At 44.0% G+C, this 19,101-nt stretch overlaps 1 protein-coding gene across 4 annotated transcripts in view; it reads right to left on the minus strand.

Moving 5' to 3' along the window:
* Nucleotides 1–15,511: 15,511 nt before the first annotated feature.
* Nucleotides 15,512–19,101, minus strand: part of LOC103669042 (putative RNA-binding protein Luc7-like 2) — a 56,824-nt gene continuing 53,234 nt past the window's right edge. For all 4 annotated transcript variants that reach the window (XM_040643952.1, XM_040643953.1, XM_040643954.1 and 1 more), the window contains one exon: nt 15,512–16,624. In XM_040643952.1, the coding sequence (XP_040499886.1) occupies nt 16,447–16,624 (178 nt within the window). In that variant the 3' untranslated portion in view covers nt 15,512–16,446. The remainder of the gene's footprint in view (nt 16,625–19,101) is intronic.

Here is a 19,101-nt window from a genome sequence, read left to right on the forward strand (position 1 = left end):
CAGCTGGCAGAAAGGGGCAGGGTCCTAAGAGCGCTATAAAAATCTTAGAAACACTCTGGTGTTTCCCATGGCTTTCTTATTCCAACTACAGTTTATTCCCGGAGCTTGATAACAGGTTCCATTCACACCTCGGAGCCCTACTCAGCAAGGTCTTGAGCCTGGCTCGTCAGGCTGGTTTGACACTGGCAGCCCTCCAGCTGCTCCCAGCTCAGGACCAGGGACCACAGGTGGGGGACATCCGGGGCACAGGTGGCCAGGGCGTGGTGATTGGTGCCAGAGCCTGGACATTTAAAAGTGTTTAAGCTTCACGTGGTGAGGAAGAAGAAGAGTGAACTTTTGATCTACTGTCCTAAGAAGCTACTAGTTCCTGTCCAAAGTAGGCAGACCAAGAAATAGCAGTGTAAGCACATTATTTAGAAATTTGGAAGGATGCCTGGGTGGCTCAGTAGGTCAGCATCCGACTCTTGGTTTTGGCTCAGGTCGTGATTTCAGGGTCGTGAGATCGAGCCCCGCTTCAGGGTTTGTACTCAAGTGTGATGATTCTCTTTTCCTCTTCCTCTTCCTCTGCCCCTCCCCCCCAATTGAATAAATAAAATCTTTAAACCAAAAGAAATATGGAAACAATACTAGAAGAAATGGCAAAAATAATTTAAAGTAGTTGCCTTAAAACTAATTGATGGTGACAGAAGTCAGAATAGTGGTTATGTGGGGGAAATAATGAACTGAGAAGGGTCCCCAGTGAACATTCTAGGGTGCTGGAAGTGGTCTGGGTCTTGACCTGGGCAGGGTCAGGTGGACACAAATACAAACGTTCATCAAGCTGTACACTTAAGATTAAAAACCTTCAGTATGTCCAAAGAGCAGGAATAAGATTACAGAGGAACGAATCCTTGTTTTTTAAATATGCATACTTTAGTATTACTAAAGCCATATTCACGGGTTTGTTTTTTTTTTTTTTAAGAGCCCATATTAATGTACTACTGTGATTGAAAGAGGAATTAGATTTTTTAAAAAGATCCACAAACTTCTGCTGCACAGCCCAGCTTGAGAATTGCTGGCTTCAGAAGTGAGTCCTATGGCCACCCCTTCTTACAGCCTGTCATTACTTCCTTCTCGGACGGGCCTTCTCGCAGTTTCCAGCCTGGCCTTCAGAGCGAGTCTTTCCCTTTCTACAAAACTGAAGCTGGGAGATTACGCAGCAGGTTGGTCTGTATGGAATTCCTCCTGAGTAATTTCTCTAGTCTCTTTTCCCACCAGGCACCACCAGCTGCTAGTGCATGGGAGCCACACATCATTGTGGTGCTGCCAGCACTGGCTGGGGTCACGGAGCTGTGGGGACTGGCTGCTGGCATGGGCCGGTCCAGCAGCCTCTGAGGTCCGTTCAGATGGCCATCCAGTGGTGGAAGAGCCACCAGTGTCAGGCATATTCAACTCCTCCTCCACCCTGTCCTGAGATTCTGATTCAGTGGGTCAGATTTTTACCAGCTTTCCTGGTGATGCTGATGCAGATAGTCCAGTAACCACATTTTGAGAAACCCTGTCTAAAAGAGCCCATGAAGTGAAGAAAAAAAGATGTGTAAATGTATTTTAAATCAACTTTATTGAGATACAGTTTGCCCAAAAGAAAATGTGCCTATCTCGGGAGTACTTACCGACAAACGTAGCTGCCCATGTCACCAGTGCCAAACAAGACAGAGAATATGTCCCACAGGCCCCAGAAAGTTCCCTCCTGTCCCTTTGCAGCCAATTCTCCCTGACCTCCAGTCGCAGGGGAATCTGTGTTCTGTCTCTACAGGGAAGTTGAACCTAGGATTTCATAGACAAAGGAGGCATATAGTATGTACTCTTGCTTTCAAAGACTTGCTCGCGTTGCTGCACAGGTCTCAGGCTGCTTGCTCTGCAGGGGCAGAGCCCGGTTTCTCTGCTCAGGTTGGTGGTATCACAGTCGTCTCCAGGTTTGGGCTGTTATGAACACAGCTGCTATGAACGTTCGCATACAAGTCTTTGAAAGTAGGTTTTCCTTTCTCTTGGGACCCAAGAGAAGGATTACTAGGTTGTATGGTAAGAATATGTTTGTAAAAAACTGCCAAATCGTTTTCCAAAGTAGCTGTACCATTTTACAATCCCCGCACCAGCACAATCCGAGTTCCCGCCGCTCCACATCTTCATCAGCCCCGGTGTTGCCAGTCGTCTTTGGTGTAGCCATTCTCGTGGGTGTGTAGTGCTCGCTCAGTGTAGTTGCTGTTTGCACTCGTTTTCATCCACTGTCATCGACACACACGTTACATTAGTTTCAGCGCACTGCAGTGATACCACGAGTCTGTAATCAGATTGGCCTTTTCTGGATGCCTGACGTTGAAGTTCTTTTCATGTGCTCATTGCCCATTCCTCTATTTTCTTTTGTGATTCTCATACTGATGGTCAGAGACCATATTTGGAAAAACTCTGCCTGAAGGACAGCACATTTTTAAAGTGATGATTTAAATGGAAACTCTAAAGATATCCCTCAACTTTGAAAATTTTCAAAATGGAGCATTGAAAAAAATGCTATATGCCCTCTACCTAGATCTCACAACGTAACATGGATGGAGTGGATTTGCTCTTTATGTGTGTGTATAAATTTGCTGAACCATTAGAAAATAAGTTGTAGACTTCAACACTTCACTCCTACATGCTTTGGCATGCGTCTCCTAAAAATAGGCGTGTTTTTCTATGTAATTGTAATTCCACCATTATTACACTTAATAAAATTACTGTTAAATTCACATTCAATCCATGTTCCAATATTCCTGGTTGTTCCACTAATATATTTTAAGCGAAGATCCAGTCAGGGTCTCAGCACTGTTACTTGTCCCTTTAATCTCTTTAAACCTAGAACTTGTTTTCTGAAACACTGACTTTTTGAATAGACAAGGCCAGTTGTCTTGTAGAGTGACAAGTATTCTAGATTTCTCTCGCTTCCTGTAAGCTGCAGGACTTAGGCTTAGATTCAGTACAAACATTTTCGACAGGAATACGTTCTAACACTGGGTACTTCTTATCACTCAATAGATTTTTTAACACTGATTTCAAGCAATTTGTACCAAAATTTTCTCAAAAAATGCAGGGGACTAAATGCATGTATCCCAATTTGGATACATATGGGCTTGTCATCGGTTATTCTCAGTTTTAGAGGCAGTTTCAAAGTGAAACGAGACTATGAGATGATGAAAAGGGTTTTAGAAATGGAACAGTACTATACCTAGTGCCGTATACTATCCCACCATCGTCTGTTTGGGCCTTTTCTCCTCCCTCTTGGGATGTTCGTTCATCCCCTCTTGCCTCTCCCAGCTCAGGACATACCCGTCATGTTAGGCCAGGAAGAGCCTCAGGCTCACCAACAAAAAGGTGTCCACTTCGTTGTGACATTTTTTTTTTTAAGTAGGCTCCACACCCAGCCTGGAGCCTGACATGGGGCTTGAACTCACCACCCTAAGACCAAGACCCAAGCTGAGATCAAGAGTCGGACGCCTAACCTACTGAGCCCCCCAGGTGCCCCAGTGTGACTTTGATTGATCAGTTGGTTTGGCCAAGCCTCCTACCCCGTAACGTGGGTGTAGTGCTACGATAAAGTGAGGTATGAACCCACTGAAATCACGGTGGTTACTGAGGCACTTCGTTCGTTCCGCATTTATTGCACGTTGGCTGTGCCTCTGTACCAGGCTCACGGGAGGATGCGGAAAGCAAGGTCTGTTCTCTGGCCCAGCAGTTGGTCTGGCTGCCAGCACCACAGTGGGTGTTCCAGCAAAGGAATCCCCGGGGACATTGGGGTTGTCTCTCCCTCATCTGCTCCCCCCTCTCCCCCCTCCACTGTGGAGCATCCCATGTGGTCTGGCAGTGACCCCAGCTTGGCGGTGGGGGTGCAGGGGGGATAGTGTGGGAGGCACCCGACACACCTAATCAATCCCGCCAGCCTTGCAGTCCCAGACCCCTGGCCAGTGTTGGGTTCCAGAGCCCAGGCCTACGCCGGTCAAGGGATGCCCTTGCCCGGCTGGCTTCAGTTCCCCCAGTCTGGGTCACAGAGAGGGGAGAAAAAGCGTACCCAAGGCTTCTGGGAAAAGATGCCTTGCTCTTTGAGACCCAAAATGGAATGGTTTCTCTTCATCCGGATGTAAGGCGTAGGTGCTAACCTACGGCTGGAGCAGTCACAGGAACTCAGTCAGGAGCCAGCAGGGACAGTGCTGAAGCCCACCTGAGGTAAGTGTTACGTTGCAGGCGGTCAGTAGTATCCAGCCGCAGGAGTGTGCCGATTTGGGACCTGGAGAGCCACTCTTCCAAAGCAGGATCGGAGGAGCCTGGTGCTGGTTCCAGCCTTGGGCTTCTCCTAGGTGGCCTTGTCTTGCTGGACCCTTGACGGAGAGCCCACTCTGAGGCTGAGTGTCTTGCTTTCAGCCAAAGCCCAGCTGTGCTGGCCATCAGTTTGGTCTGATCTCTATAAGTACTTATAAACCCAGAACATCCTTTTTTGCTGGTGCTAGTACCCCACAAGGCCTCCTCACCTGAGGCCCCTTCTCCCCTCTACTGGTGGGCCCTGCCTGGTTGGCTCCTCCTGCCTGGCCTCTGCCATGAGAACCCTGTGCTCTCGGCCGTCTCCTGCCTTTCCTAACTCCCCTGAAGCTGAGGGGTTTTTTGTTTTGTTTTGTTTTCAAGTTAGAACAAGAACTGGAAAGGAAAACAGAGGGCAACTTTGTGTTGCCTTTCTCATACTCTGGGAGATTCTAAATATCATCCATAGTCAAGATATAATAAAATCATGATGTAAATAGCCTTGTTTTTACAGATGGGAAAAACAGATAAGAATGTTTCTCAGAGCATTTGAGCCAGTATGCATGTTGTGGTGGACCCGGGTTCTGAAGACGCTCCGCTGTGCCAGACGTCAACTGTGAGAAGTGAGGATGGGCGTGGGTTGGGGGGAGTCATTCAAGGTCACGACAGCAGCCCGTTTCCAGTTGGAGGGGCACGTTTCAGTGCTTGAACAGTCCCACGCCAGCACACACCAGCTGAATATCCATTTTGGATATGTATACATTTTTTTAAATATATAATATTTACTTGGATTTTTAATGTTAAAAACCCGATCAAGTATTCTGATTGCTCAAACTGTCACCAGCGTTTACAAAAACTTACCATAATGAAAATGGGCCATTACTTACAACTGTCATTTCACAAGGTACCACACTGAATGACAAATCACATTTGTCACACTGAATGACAAACTATCACAATGATTGACAGAAGCATTGAAACTGCAGTGCACACTTGGCTCTGGCTCAGTGGGATAACGCTGAAAGCTCTTGTTAAACAGTTTATGAAAGCAGACTCTTAAAATGAGACATGGAGAGAAAAAACAGGAACTTGGAAATGATAAAAGTAAACCTTAGTTTTAGGGTTATCAGAGGAGTAAGAAAGTCTTGTTGAAAAAAAAACACAAGTCTACTTAGAAATGGAGGATTTCCTTCCTCAAGTTTCAGCTTTGGGGGAAATGCTTGATGACAGTAGAACAAAGGCCTCAACGAGGGAAGCAGCACGATGTCCCCAGAGGACCAGAGGCTTTTGCAAATTTGACTAAACTTCTACCCTCTACTACAGTTGCCGGTAATTGTAGAGGAGAAAGATCGAGTAGGAGTGCAGACGACACCGGCGCCATCTTTGGCCCTCCATCTTGTTCTCCCGTCTGGCGCACAGGTGGCCCCACTTCGGTAACTACCCCGGGCCCTCACCGGCATGCGCGGCGCCCCATCAGAGCCGGGGATTAAGGTCCGCACGGCCGCGGGCAGCCCGGCGCAGAGAGCGGGAGCGGCGGGGGGCTGCACGGTGCTCCGCACGCCGTCCGTGTCGGTAAGTCAACCGGCCTCAAACTCGGTGGCTTGCTTCGTTGTCGGGTCTAGAGGGGACTTCCGAGGCTGGAGGGTGTGTTAGTGCCCCTCCTCCACCTGTGAACAATCGGGGTCGTCGGCAGCATACCGAAGACGAAACAAGCTTGGGTGAAGGGTCTGCGCTGGGGGAGAGCCGGCTGTCTGGGGAGGGCTGGGCGGGGGCCGGCTGCTGGTTCAGAGCCCCACGCGGGCCCGCCGGACCACGCGGGGAGACCTGGCCAGCTGTGCGGAGCATTTCGGACGCCCAAGGAGTTGTTAAGCGTGCGGAGACGGCGGGGAAGCCGAAGGGCTGAGCGGGGGCGGCAGCTTGGGGGTAGGCCGTGGGACACCGGGGCGCCGGTACTCTGTTACGTGGGTTTGCCACGTAAAACAAAGGCCTTCGTCACCGCCCCACGCGCCTTGCCACGAGGATTCCACGCCGCAGGCACGGGTGGGGACGGCAGGCTCTTGGCTAATCTGGTTGGATAAATGCTAGCACTGAGCTAAGCCGGCCTCTACAGAAGGAACCACGAGAAGTTACACGCGAACTGCGAGCGCAGCCTGCCCTTTACGGCCGGCGTTCAGAGGCCCGGGGAGACTTTTCCTCCGGTGTGGAGACTGTCTCCCAGGCAGTGCCAGGGGCCAGGGGCAGGGTGCGGGACTTCAGCGTCTGTCCTGGCCGCCATGGGTCGTCAGCGCTTTTCTCCAGCAGCCCCGTGGTGACTGACTCAAGTGAAACTGACAGAATCCCCCATAAAGGAAACAGGGTGAAAACAAAAGGACCCTGCCCACGACAAAATGGTGGAGAGGGGTGCCATCAAGGTTGCTTGTGAACAACTGTGGCAAGATCTAATATACGGGACCCCAAGGAAAAATACAACCCAGTTCAGTCTTGCGAGGCCTCCGGAAGGCATTGCCTAAGGGGAAGTAGTTTACCAGAAGGCAGGCTCAACATAGCCACGTGTGTCACCAACTGCCCCTCCGCCAACCCCCCATCCCTAGGGAGCGTGAGGCCAGCGTCCTCTAGTGCCTGCAACAGGGTCGGCCAGAGGCCCGGGTTGAATTAACCAGTTCCTGGTCTCCCCCTAACAGACCCTACCAGCTCTGATAGTGCGGCTGAATACACACCGATCTAGGGAAACCCTTCGAAATTTGGGGAGAAATAAGGCTATTGATGGTTATGAGGCACAAATTAGTCTCTACCTACATCAGCAGGCTTCCTCCCCAACGTTTTCTCCCGCAGATTTCCCCCATTTCTGACCGGACTCTCATGACGACAGGTGAATTGGCTGTGTAGCTGAGTGGAGAAATCTAGCCTCGCGGGTCACGCAGAACGGGAATCTGTACCCCACAGCTGCTGGCTCCCTGGAGCCCTAGAGACGCCTCCTGCCAGAGCAGCCGGTGCTTTCACTACGTAGATGACAGATGACGGGAACCTGTGCTGACTGAGCCTCGTTCTCAAGCAGCTATGTACTAAGTCACTAGGATGGGCGGTAAGTACCAACAGGATTCAAGGGCCAGGTCAGTCAGTCACGTTCCTGGGCATCATCCTGGGTGGCTCACTTGGTTGAGTGTTTGACTCTAGGTTTCGGCTCAGGTCATTATCTCAGGGTCGTGAGATGAAGTCCTGCACTGGGCTCTGTGCTCAGGGTGGAGTTGGCTTGAGATTCTTTCTGTCCCTCTCCCCCTCCCCACTGCTTGCACTGTCTCTAAAATAAGTAAATCTGTAAAATAATAATAAATTATTATTATTATTCCAGGGGTGCCTGGGTGATAGGCCTCTGACTCTTGGTTTCGGCTCAGGTGGTGATCTCAGGGTTGTGAAGTCAAGCCCTGTGTGGGGCTCTGTGCTCAGCATGGAGTCTTCTTAAGATTCTCCCTCTCCATCTGCCTCTCCCTCCCTGCTCACTCTCTAAAATAAATAAATAAATCTTAATAGTCCAGATAACACAGTATTAGTTTCAGGTGTATAATATACTGATTCAACACTTCCATACATCACCTGGTGTGCCTCACAAGTGTATTCTCTAACCCCATCACCTATTTAAACCCCCATACCCACCTCCCTTCTGGTAACCATTAGCTTGTTCTCTACAGTTAAGAGTTTGTTTCTTGGTTTGCCTCCCTGCCTTTTCCCTTTGCTTATTTTGTTTCTTAAATTCTACATGAGTGAAATCATATGATACTTGTCCTGGACGGATTTAATATTCACTTAGTAGTATACTCTGAATCCATCCATGTTGTTGCAAGTGGCAAGATTTCATTATTTTTTATGGCTGAGTAATATTCCATTAGACCACATCTTTATCCATTCATCAATCAATCGACACTTGGGCTGTTTCCATAATTTGGCCGTTGTAAATAATGCTCCTAGAAGCACTGGATGCACGTATCCATCTGAATTACTATTCTTGTATTCTTTGGGAAAATACCCAGTATTGTGATTGCTGGATCCTAGGATAGTTCTATTTTTAACTTCTTGAGGAATATCAATACTGTTTTCCACAGTGCATCAGTTTGCATTCCTACCAACAGTGCAAGAGGGTTCCTTTTTCTCCACACCCTTGTCAATACTTATTTACTGTGTTGTTAACTTTAGCCATTCTGACAGGTGTGAGGGGATATCACCTTGTAGTTGTGACTTGCATTTCCTTCACAATGAGTGATGTTCAACATCTTTTCATATGTCTGTTGGCCATCTTTAGAGATGTGCCTGTTTGTGTCTTCTGCCCATTTTTAAATTGGATTATTTATTTTGGGGGTGTTAAATAAATTATTAATTTTGGATACTAATCCCTTATGTCATTTGCAAATACCTTCTCCCCTTCAGTAGGTTCTTTTTGTTCTGTTCCCTTGGCTGTGCAGATGCTTTCAGTTTTGATGTAGTCGCAATAGCTTATTTTTTGCTTTTGTTTTTCTTTGCCTCAGGAGACCTATCTAGAAAAACACTGCTATGGCCAGTGTCAGAGCAGTTACTGCCTATGCTCTCTTCTAGGCCTTTTATGGTTTCAGGTCTCACATTTAGGTCTTTAATCCATTTTGAGTTTTCGTGTAAGATGTTAAGAAAGTGGTCCAGTTTTCCCAACATCATTTGTTGTAGAGAGGGTCTTTTCCTCATTGGATATTCTTGCCTCCTTTGACGAAGGCTAACTGACTATATGATTGTGGGTTTATTTCTGGGTTTTCTATTCTGTTGCATTGATCTATGTGTCTGTTTTTATGCCAGTACCATACTGTTTTGATTACTACAGCTTTCTAATACAACTCGAAGTCCAGGGGTGCCTGGGTGGCTCAGTGGGGTTAAGCGTCTGCCCTCAACCCAGCTCATGGTTCCAGAGTCCTGGGGTCAAGCCCCGTATCGGACTCTCTGCTCAACAGCGAGTCCCACTTTTGCTCTCACAAATAAATAACATCTTTAAAAACAAAACAAAACTCAAGGTCCAGAATTGTGATGCTTCCAGCATTGTTCTTCTCATGATTGTTTTGTCTATTTTGTGGTTCCATACAAATTTCGGCGCTGTTTTAGTTTTGTGAAAAATGCTGTTGGTATTTTGATAGGGATTGCATTAAATGTGTAGATTGCTTTGGATAGTGTAGACATTTTAACAAAATTTGTTCCAATCTGTAAGCACAGAATGTCCTTCCATTTCTTTGTGTTAGCCTCAATTTGTTTAATCAGTATTTTAGAGTTTTTGGAGTACAGGTCTTTTCACTTCTTTGGTTAGGTTCATTCATAGGTATCTTACTATTTTTGGTGCAACTAAAATGGGAGTAATTCCTTCTCCTTCTGGTTTTTTTTTTTTTTTAAGATTTTATTTATTCGACAGCGATAGAGACAGCCAGCGAGAGAGGGAACACAAGCAGGGGGAGTGGGAGAGGAAGAAGCAGGCTCACAGCGGAGGAGCCTGATGTGGGGCTCAATCCCATAACGCCGGGATCACGCCCTGAGCCGAAGGCAGACGCTTAACCGCTGTGCCACCCAGGCGCCCCTCTCTTTCTGCTTCTTTTGTTAGTTTACAGAAATGAAACAGATTTCTGTACATTGATTTTTGTGTCCTGAGACTTTACTGAATTCATTTATCAGTCCTAGCAGTTTTTCAGTGGAGTCTTTCGGGTTTTCCGCATAGAGGATCATGTCATCTGCAAAGAGTGAAAATTTGTGACTTCTTCCTTACTGATGTGGATGCCATTTATTTCTTTTTGTTGTCTGACAGCTGTGGCTAGGACTTCCAGTACTATGTTGAATAAAGTGGTGGGAGCGGACATCCCTGCCTTGTTCCTGACCAAAGAGAAAAGGCTGCCCGTTTTTCCCTATTGAGAATGTTATTCGCTGTGGGTTTTTCATATGTGCACTTCATAAACCTACTTTGTTCAGGGCTGTTATCATGAATGGAGGTTGGTACTTTGTCAAATGCTTTTTCTGCATCAATTGAAATGATCGTATGGTTCTTAACCCTTTATTAATGTGGTCTATCATGTTGATCTGCGAATATTGAACCATCCTTACAAGCCAGGAATAAATCCCACTTGATTATGATCATTTTTAAAATAAATTGTTGGATTCGGTTTGCTGGTATTGAGGACTTTTGTATATATGTTCATTAAGGATATTAGCCTGTAGTAGCTCTTTTTTTCAGTGGTGTCTTTATCTGGTTTCCTATCAGGGTAATGCTGGCCTCATAGAATGAATGTAGAAGTTTTTCCTTTTCTATTTTTAGAAATAGTTTGAGAAGAGTATTAACTCTTCTGTAAAGTGTTTGGTGGAATTTACCTATGAAGCCATCTGACCCTGGACTTTTGTCTGTTGGGAGTTGATCACTGATTCCGTTTCTTTGCTGGTTATTAGTCTGTTCAAGTTTTCTACCTTTCTCCTGTTTCCATTTTGGTAGTTGATGTTTCTAGAAATTTATCCATTTTTTTCTAGGTTGTTGGCATATAGTTTTTCACTGTATTCTCTTAGGATTGTTGTATTTCTGTGGTGTTGGTTATTTCTCTTTCATGATTTTATTTGGGTCCTTTTTAAGTCTGTCTAGAGGTTTATCAATTTTGTTGTTCTCAAAGAACCAGGTCCTGGTTTTACAGATTTGTTCTGGTTTTTTTTTGTTTCTGTATCCTTATTTCTGCTCTCATCTTTATTATTTCCTTCCTTCTGCTGGTTTTTGGTTTTGTTTGTTCTTTTTCTAGCTCCTTTGGGTGTAAGTTTAGGTTGAGATCTTTCTTGCTTCTTGAGGTAGGCCTGTATTGCTGTATACTTCCCTTTTAGACCACTTTGCTGCATCCCAAAGGTTTTGAACCGTGGTTGTTTTAATTTTCATTGGTTTCCATGTACTCTTTTATTTCCTGGTTGACCCAATCATTGTCCCTTCTCCCCCCCCTTCGTTGTTTAGTAGCATCCAGGTAACCTTCATGTGTTTGTGGTCTTTCCAGATTTTTTTCTTGTGGTTGACTTCCAATTTCATAATGTTGTGGTCAGAAAAAGTGCATGGTAGGACTTTGATCTTCTTGAATTTGTTGAGGCTTGTTTTGTGGGCTAATGGGTGATGTGCCCTAAAGAATGTTGCGTGTACACTTGAGTTCAAGCCCAATGCTGGAGTAGAGATTACTTCAAAATCTTAAAAAAAAAATAATTTTAAATAGTAAAATCTTAAAAGTTTTTTTTTAAATGAGTCTCTCATAAGTAACACACAGATGGGTTTTTGTTGTTGTTTTTTAATCCACTCTGTCACCCTAAGTCTTCTATTTAGAGCATTTAGTCCATTTCTATTCAAAACAGTGACAAGCATTTACTGTCATTTTACTGTTTTGTGGTGGTTTGTGGGGATTTTTTTCTGATCCTTTTTCTTTCATGGCTTGCTGGTTTTCTTAAGCGATTTGAATTTCTTTGTTCTTTGCATATTTGTATTTTGATTTGTGGATACCATTAGGTTTGCATATAACTTCTGCATATAGCAGTCTGTATTAAAGTGATGGCTGCTTAAGTTTGAACCCATTCTTGACTCCCCTCCCCACGGATTTTAGGTATATGTTGTCACATTTTGCAAGTTCCTTGAAGGATTTTTTTAATAGAAAGTCATTTTTACTGCATTTGATTCCTACTTCCATACTGTGACTTTCTGTCTCTATTTCTCCTTTAATATTTCTTGCAGGCTGGTTTAGTGGTCACGAAACTTAATTTTTGTCTGGGAGAGAACTCTTTATTTTGAAGGTTAGCTTTGCTGGGTAGAGTATTAATGGCTGCACATTCTTCCCTTTCAGCATTTTGAATAGATCATGCCAGTCTCTTCTGGCTTGCAGAGTTTCTCATGAAAAATTTGCCAATAGCCTTATGGGTTTTCCCGTATATAAGTAATGGTCTTATTTTGTGTTTAGTGCTTTTTAAGATTCTTAGGACTATAATTTGTAAATTCAATTACAATCTGTGCTGGTGTTGGCCTGCTTTTGTTGATTTTGATGGGTATTCTCTGTGTCTCCTGCATCTGGATGTCTGTTTCCTTCCCCAGACTAGGAAGTTTCCAGCTACTGCTTCAAATAAATTTTGTGTCCCCTTTGTCTCTCTTCTTCTGGGACTCCTAGAATATGAATGTTATTACTCTGATGGAGTCAATGAGTTCCCTAAGTCTGTTTTCGTTTTGTATAATTTTTCTTTCCGCTTGATTACTTTGTTACTTGAAGTCACTAATTCCTTGCTCTGCTTCTTCCAGCCTGCTGTTCATTGCGTCGTGCATGCTTCTATTATCATTTATTGTCCTTTTTTTTTTTTTTAAACTATTTCTGTGGTAAGGGTCTCACTGATGTCTTCCATTTGTTTCTCAAGCCCCATGACTATCCTTACAATCACTGCTTTAAATTCTCCATCAGGCAGGTTACTTCTGTTTCACTTAGATGTCTGGTCACAGCCTTATCTTGCTCTTTCATTTGGGATAAACTGATCTGCCTTCTCATTTTGCCTGCTTCTGTGGGTTAGCCAATTAGGTCCCCTGCTCCTTAAAGTAATGGCCTTATGAAGAAGAGGCCATGTAGTGCCCAGGGCCTGGTGCTTCAGGGAGTGTCTCCATGTGTGCTGCGTTTTCTGCTATTGTGTTCTGGCTTCTCTATCCTTCAGGCCCTTCATCTGGAGAAGCTCTCCTTGCTGGCTGTGGGCAGTGTTTGGTCCCTGGCCTCCGTGTTTTAGCTGGTGAGTTTCAGTTAGGTGGGCTTTGATCTGCCTGTGCCATGAACCTTGTCATCACCTTCACTAGAAATGAGGCACTGGTCGGGAGACGTGGTATGGGCAGGGCTTTGTGCTGGTGTTCTGGGTGAGGGGGCTCACCACTCTAGGGACGAAAGCGGGCTTGACTGAGAAGGGAAGTTCTACGGAAGCACGGGGGTGCGTGGCTTACTGTAAGCAAGTTAGGCAGCCAGTTCCTGCAGGTGGCTCTCTGTTCATGCAGAGGGGCGTGGGAGGGCAAGGGCGGGCCAGCTGCTTTGTTCTCGGAGAGGTTATCCCCTGAATGCTGCCTCTGGTCACGCTCGGAGAAGATAGAACAATCTCTCCCCCTGGGTTCTGCCGGCACTCTGCTGTTTTCCACGCTGTCTGTCCCCAGGTTGTTTGCCTGCCTTCTTTCTGAGAGCAGCTGCGATGCCTCCAGACGGGACTCTCTAGGAGCCCAGCCAGCTAACACGTAAAACTTCTGGCTCTAAGTCCCACAGGTTGCAAGAATTCAAATTCAGCTCCTCTCACTTTGCAAACCAATGGCTATGAGGAAACGTTCTCCTTTTGTGTTCCCCTGTGTGCTCCTCTCAGCTTTCTCTATGACCAGGGCTCCCTCCTCTCTGCAGCAGCCAGGTTTCTCCGCCAACTCCATCTCTATGCTTCCCACCTTTGGTTTCAGCGGTGGAGTTCGTTCGGCCAGTCTTGACGTTGATTTCTGGGGCATTTGAGGATGACTGGATAGTTGTATTTGTGGGATGAGGCAGGCCTAGGGTCCTCTGCTGCCACCTTCCCCTCCATACCAGGTGCTGCCACTGTAGGTAAACTGTGACCTCACCATCATGCCCCTTGCTACACAAAATAATGGGGATTAAGGTCCAGCTAGCTGCAGAAAACACAGCTTAGAAAACAGGGGTAGAAGACAGCTGCACAATGCCCTGGATCACCTTTGGTCTTAAGGTCCCTCTCAGTATAGAGGATATGGTACTGACCCCTCTTCCACCTTCTTACAGATAAGACTTTAGGGTTATTCTAAATTAAGAGTAGCTGCCCTGGCTTAAGGGTGATGATTAAAAATGTAGATTGTTGGGGCGCCTGGGTGGCGCAGTCGTCAAGCATCTGCCTTCAGCTCAGGGTGTGATCCCGGAGTCTTGGGATCGAGCCCCACATCAGGCTCCTCCACTGGGAGCCTGCTTCTTCCTCTCCCACTCCCCCTGCTTGTGTTCCCTCTCTCGCTGGCTGTCTCTCTCTCTGTCGAATAAATAAATAAAATCCTTAAAAAAAAATAGATTGTTTATCCCAAAGTCCAAATACTATAAGTACCTAAACAACAGAATTGTTCTAAAAGGATTTTTAAAATGAGACTTAGAGCCAGGTAGCTGAAGTGATCTAACATGGCAGACCAGTCCCAGATGGTGATGTCCTTCACTGGCCACTGCTGACCTGTTGATGATCCTGCAGCCTGTACTGCCCTATGAATCAGAACTGCATTAACAGGTAATAAGCATTTATACGATTAGGCAGAGAGGTAGTAAACTTCATTTAAACAATGCTAAAACATTTTCCACTGTTTTGTTGGAGTTTGGTCACTGTCTTCTTGTATCTACCAGCTTAACCTGTTTGATCTTACTCCACACTGCAAAGTGCTAAAGCCAAAGGAGATAAAAAATTTCTCAGAATCCAAGAGTAAAAGAAAATGAGCCACTGAGGGAGATGGGTCTCAGACTGAACTCTGCATAAACTGGAGTGTGTGGAACTAAATATGGCAGAAAACCTTCAGTTAATGATACACAGCTTAGTAAACTTGGTGTTCCTTTTAGATGTAAATTTGCGACTTAAAATTAATTTCTTTGGGACGCCTGGGTGGCTCAGTTAAGCGTCTGCCTTCGGCTCAGGGCGTGATCCCAGAGTGCTGGGATCGAGCCCCACATCAGGCTCCTCCGCTGGGAGGCTGCTTCTTTCTCTCCCACTCCCCCTGCTTGTGTTCCCTCTCCCGCTGGCTGGCTGCTTCTCTGTCAAATAAATAAAATCTTTAAAAAAAAAAAATTTCTCTTTCCCTCTGTGGCCCATGTACCTCAGTTATGTTAAATTTGTCACACTCGGGGGACCAAAGACAATTCTTAGAAGGTGGTGATGTTAACTGTTTCATAGACACTAATTTTGCTGAAGTATTTTGTTCCTAGATTTTCTAGAATCACAAGGGATACCTCCCAACTATAATTTATAATCACTAGTAGGTACATAGCTCGTCAGTGGAGAAATGGTTATTCTCGTTATGTTGATTACACCATGTTTTTATTTTAGTTGGCTGAAAGGGAAAAAAAAACCCAGAAAAACCCAATTTCTTTTGCAGGTCTGGTCCTTCTCTATAGCAGTTGTTAGTAGCTGGAATACAGTCAGCAAGGGGCCCAGGTGGAGCAACAGTTCATCTTGGCAAGTACATGTTTATTTCCTTTGGTGCCTTGCACGGTAAGGCACTGATAATGATATAACAGAAGAAATGCCCACAGCAAATAGTTCTAGTGACAATTTACTAGACAAGTTACAGTTTAATGATGGTGGTGGTGATTGTTTCATTTTATTAATTTTTACAATAAGGTTGTAGCTTTTATACTCCACACACACAAAATAAAACAAGTGCTTATGAAAGAGTCCCTGCCCCCACCCCCTTTCCAAAACATCCTGAACATAGCAATTCAATAGAACAGAAAAATCAAGACATGTTTGATTTCAAAATTTCAATAAAAAAGCGAAGTATGTAATGCAACAGCTGTTCAACTTCCAACTCTAAATAGGCACCGTAAAAGAAAACAAAACTCTCAGTATTTAAATTTCTCCAGCACACTTTCCAGTATAAATGCTCTGTAATCAGCTAGTAATAAATGGGAACAGAACCTCAGAACAGAAGTTATATTGCTTCCCTGCTCCCCCTTTCTCTTATAATTAGAGGGTGGAGGTATTAGGGGATACAAAAGTCAGAGGAAGAAGAATTAAAAAGAAATTCTGAAAGCTGTTGTTTGTGGACTAGAAAGGAAGACAGCACTTTACAAATGTTCAAAAAATCCCAAGGCAAGCAACACAATTCGTTCACTATCACTCCTACTAGAAAGAATAAAGATATCAGCATCTTATTATATAAAACTGTACTTTCAGAATAGCATTACAGGTTCACCAGAAACTATGGATGTAGTTTTAGGCTTCATCAGGGAAACACGTTCAGTTCAGATCAAGTTAGATACTGTGCATCTAGCCTATTTGGATCGGAGTCTGGAACTGCTCACTGTTACCCCCAACAGCTGTAAACTAAACAATAGTATGTAACTCCATAGGAAGCTTAAGGATTGAGGATATGTACACAGCTAATTATATCTCCCCTGCTTCGCGCTCTTCAGAGCTCCTCCTGTCTTCTGATCTGCCATTAGCGCTCTCATAGGACCGCTTCTTATCTTTTCGATCTCTGTCACGAGGTGATCTGTCTCTTGAATTCCTGTCTCTGTCACGTGATGCTAAGTCTTGGTCTCTGAATCTTTCTTTTGAGGATCTGAAAAATATTAATTTGAGGAGCAAAATGTGTTGGGAAACCCAATATCCAAATGAAAGAATCGGATAAATATTAAGGTACTGAAAGCTGAAGTTATACAGAATACATCCAAGACAGACAGAGGAGCCAGTGTTCTGACCGAAAGGAGCACTACCCAATCTGACAAGGGAGATGGGTGAAAACAAATTAAGGGTCAGAAACCATAAGCTAAAATAATGACTTAATGGAGGATGTTCTCATTGTCTCAGAGGTAATCATAAAGGTTTTCCAATTCATGGCAAATGTGTTTAATATAAAAATAGTACAGGGATAACACCTTTAAAAAGTGGACATGTTAACCAATTTTTTAACAAAACAGTATAGGTTCCAAATTGGGTGGAAATTAAGGACTTAGAATGGGGGTCAGCAAACCTTTTCTTTCTTTGCTGTCTGGCCAGAGAGTAAATAGTTAAGGGGGTATTCTTCTTCCTTTTCTTTTTATCAACCCTCTAACAATATAAAAACCACCCATAGCTCACTAGCTATTCAAAGAACAGGCTACTGGGCCAGCTTTGGCCTGCAGGCAACACTCTGCCAGCACTTGACTTAGATACGAGAACTAGTCAATGACATGGCTTTAAATAACCATTATTATTTTTGAAATCTTCTTTACTCTTCCCGAGTGAGCTCATTCAACTAACAGAAAAAAAGAATGGAAGACACCGAAAGATGATCACCCTATATCTTGATTAACCTTAATGGTTTCTTGATACCATCTCTCCATTCCCATACTCAATTTCATTAAGAAAGGTTAGTGATAACAAGCTCACAGCAGAGATTCAATCAGAAGGAAAATCAAAGGCTATTATAGGATCAGAATATAAAATCTACTTTCAACATCTAAATGAAACAGTAATATATAGTACATTTATTGGGTTCTTTACAAGTGACATGGTACTTTTTATATAGTCTCACTTAACCAGGCCTCGGATCCTAATTCTGAACATGGGTCAAGTAATACTTTGAACTTCTAAGGCAGGAAAAAAATACTCAGTTTTAGAAATAAAAAGGGGAGTCAACCAAAAAGGTTGAAAAATTAATGTCAGCTTTGAGCATGTTCTACTTAAGGTTTTAATAAGCATGATTTTAAAAAGATGTGAAAAAAAACAGTGCATGTCTGGTTGCACTAATCTTCTCCACAGTCTTTTAAGAATTAAGAACAGAGTTGCAGGTAAGGTACTGACAGAGGTCAGTACTATCTGGAAAATAACCATGAGATGAGCATCAACTACGACTTTGTGAGGGATTACAATGGTCCCCATCCATAAGCAGTTAGCTGACACTATGTCATTCAAACTACCACTAATCCTAATAACACAGGTACTTTGAGGACGGGGGAAGACAGGATAATGAGATTACTTGGCCAAGGCCACTGAACCCACGTAGTCTGACCCTCAAGACTGCACTAGTTGTTTGAACAGACCAGGAAGTAGAAAAATGTAGGTAAGTCCTCATTTATTAAGATAACTGTCGCCAGGGAAATGTCACCAACAAAATCATCAGACCAGTATTTCACAGTCGGGGAAAGAGCAAATCATAAGAATTTTAACTAGGACCTTTACCTTGAAATTTAAACTCAAATATATAGCACTTGGCTGCTGATTTTTGGTAAAAACACAGAAGGCTGCTTTGAAAGAGAATAAGTTGTCGAGATTAGAAGTGCTCTTGAGAAAAGCAAAAACTTTTAATAGTTTTACAAAAATAAACCTGTTTATAAACATGCTGAAAATATTAAGGATGTCATGAAGGACGGAAGTATGTCCTATACAACTTCATAAATGCAGGAACCATTAGGGACTAGGATCACACAACCCTGGTGAGGAGACATGCCCCTCCCCTTCCATCCCCACCACCATTTAAATAAAGACATTTGAGAGTTCACAGATACCAGAAACAATGACCTGTGGGCAGGTTCACAAAACAGACTCTCTAGACCTTCCAAAAATCAGTGGGGTGACTCTCAAAATATACAGTGCAGGTAAATCTCAGGGAGAATTTGTTCATTCTCTGCATTGGTCTGTGATATTTACTCATCTCAAGTATCTTTTTACTACCTGGTTTGACCTACTATCGGAAGCCTTTTTAAATTTTCTCTGGTATTTCTCTCATCTAAACTCCTACATTACTCTGGATGTACACTTTATTATCAGAGATGTTAGGCTTGTGTTCTAACTTGAATAAAGTTGCTCAACTATAGTATACTTCTTGGTTATTTTTTACTAGGTCTAGTATAGAAGCAAGTATACAATTATATTGATTAAAGTTACTTGAACTAGTTTGCTAATCAGAGTAGAACGTAAATGTTCTCCTCAAAAAAAAAAAAAGGATAAACACCTGAGGTGAAGGATATGTTAATTAACCACTGGTGGGAACCCTTTCATAATGTGTGTGTGTATATACATCAAATCACCACGAAGTACACCTTAAATATCTTAAAA

This window comes from Ursus maritimus, unplaced genomic scaffold (assembly GCF_017311325.1).
Source record: "Ursus maritimus isolate PB19 unplaced genomic scaffold, ASM1731132v1 scaffold_3, whole genome shotgun sequence".
NCBI classification, from domain to species: domain Eukaryota; kingdom Metazoa; phylum Chordata; class Mammalia; order Carnivora; family Ursidae; genus Ursus; species Ursus maritimus.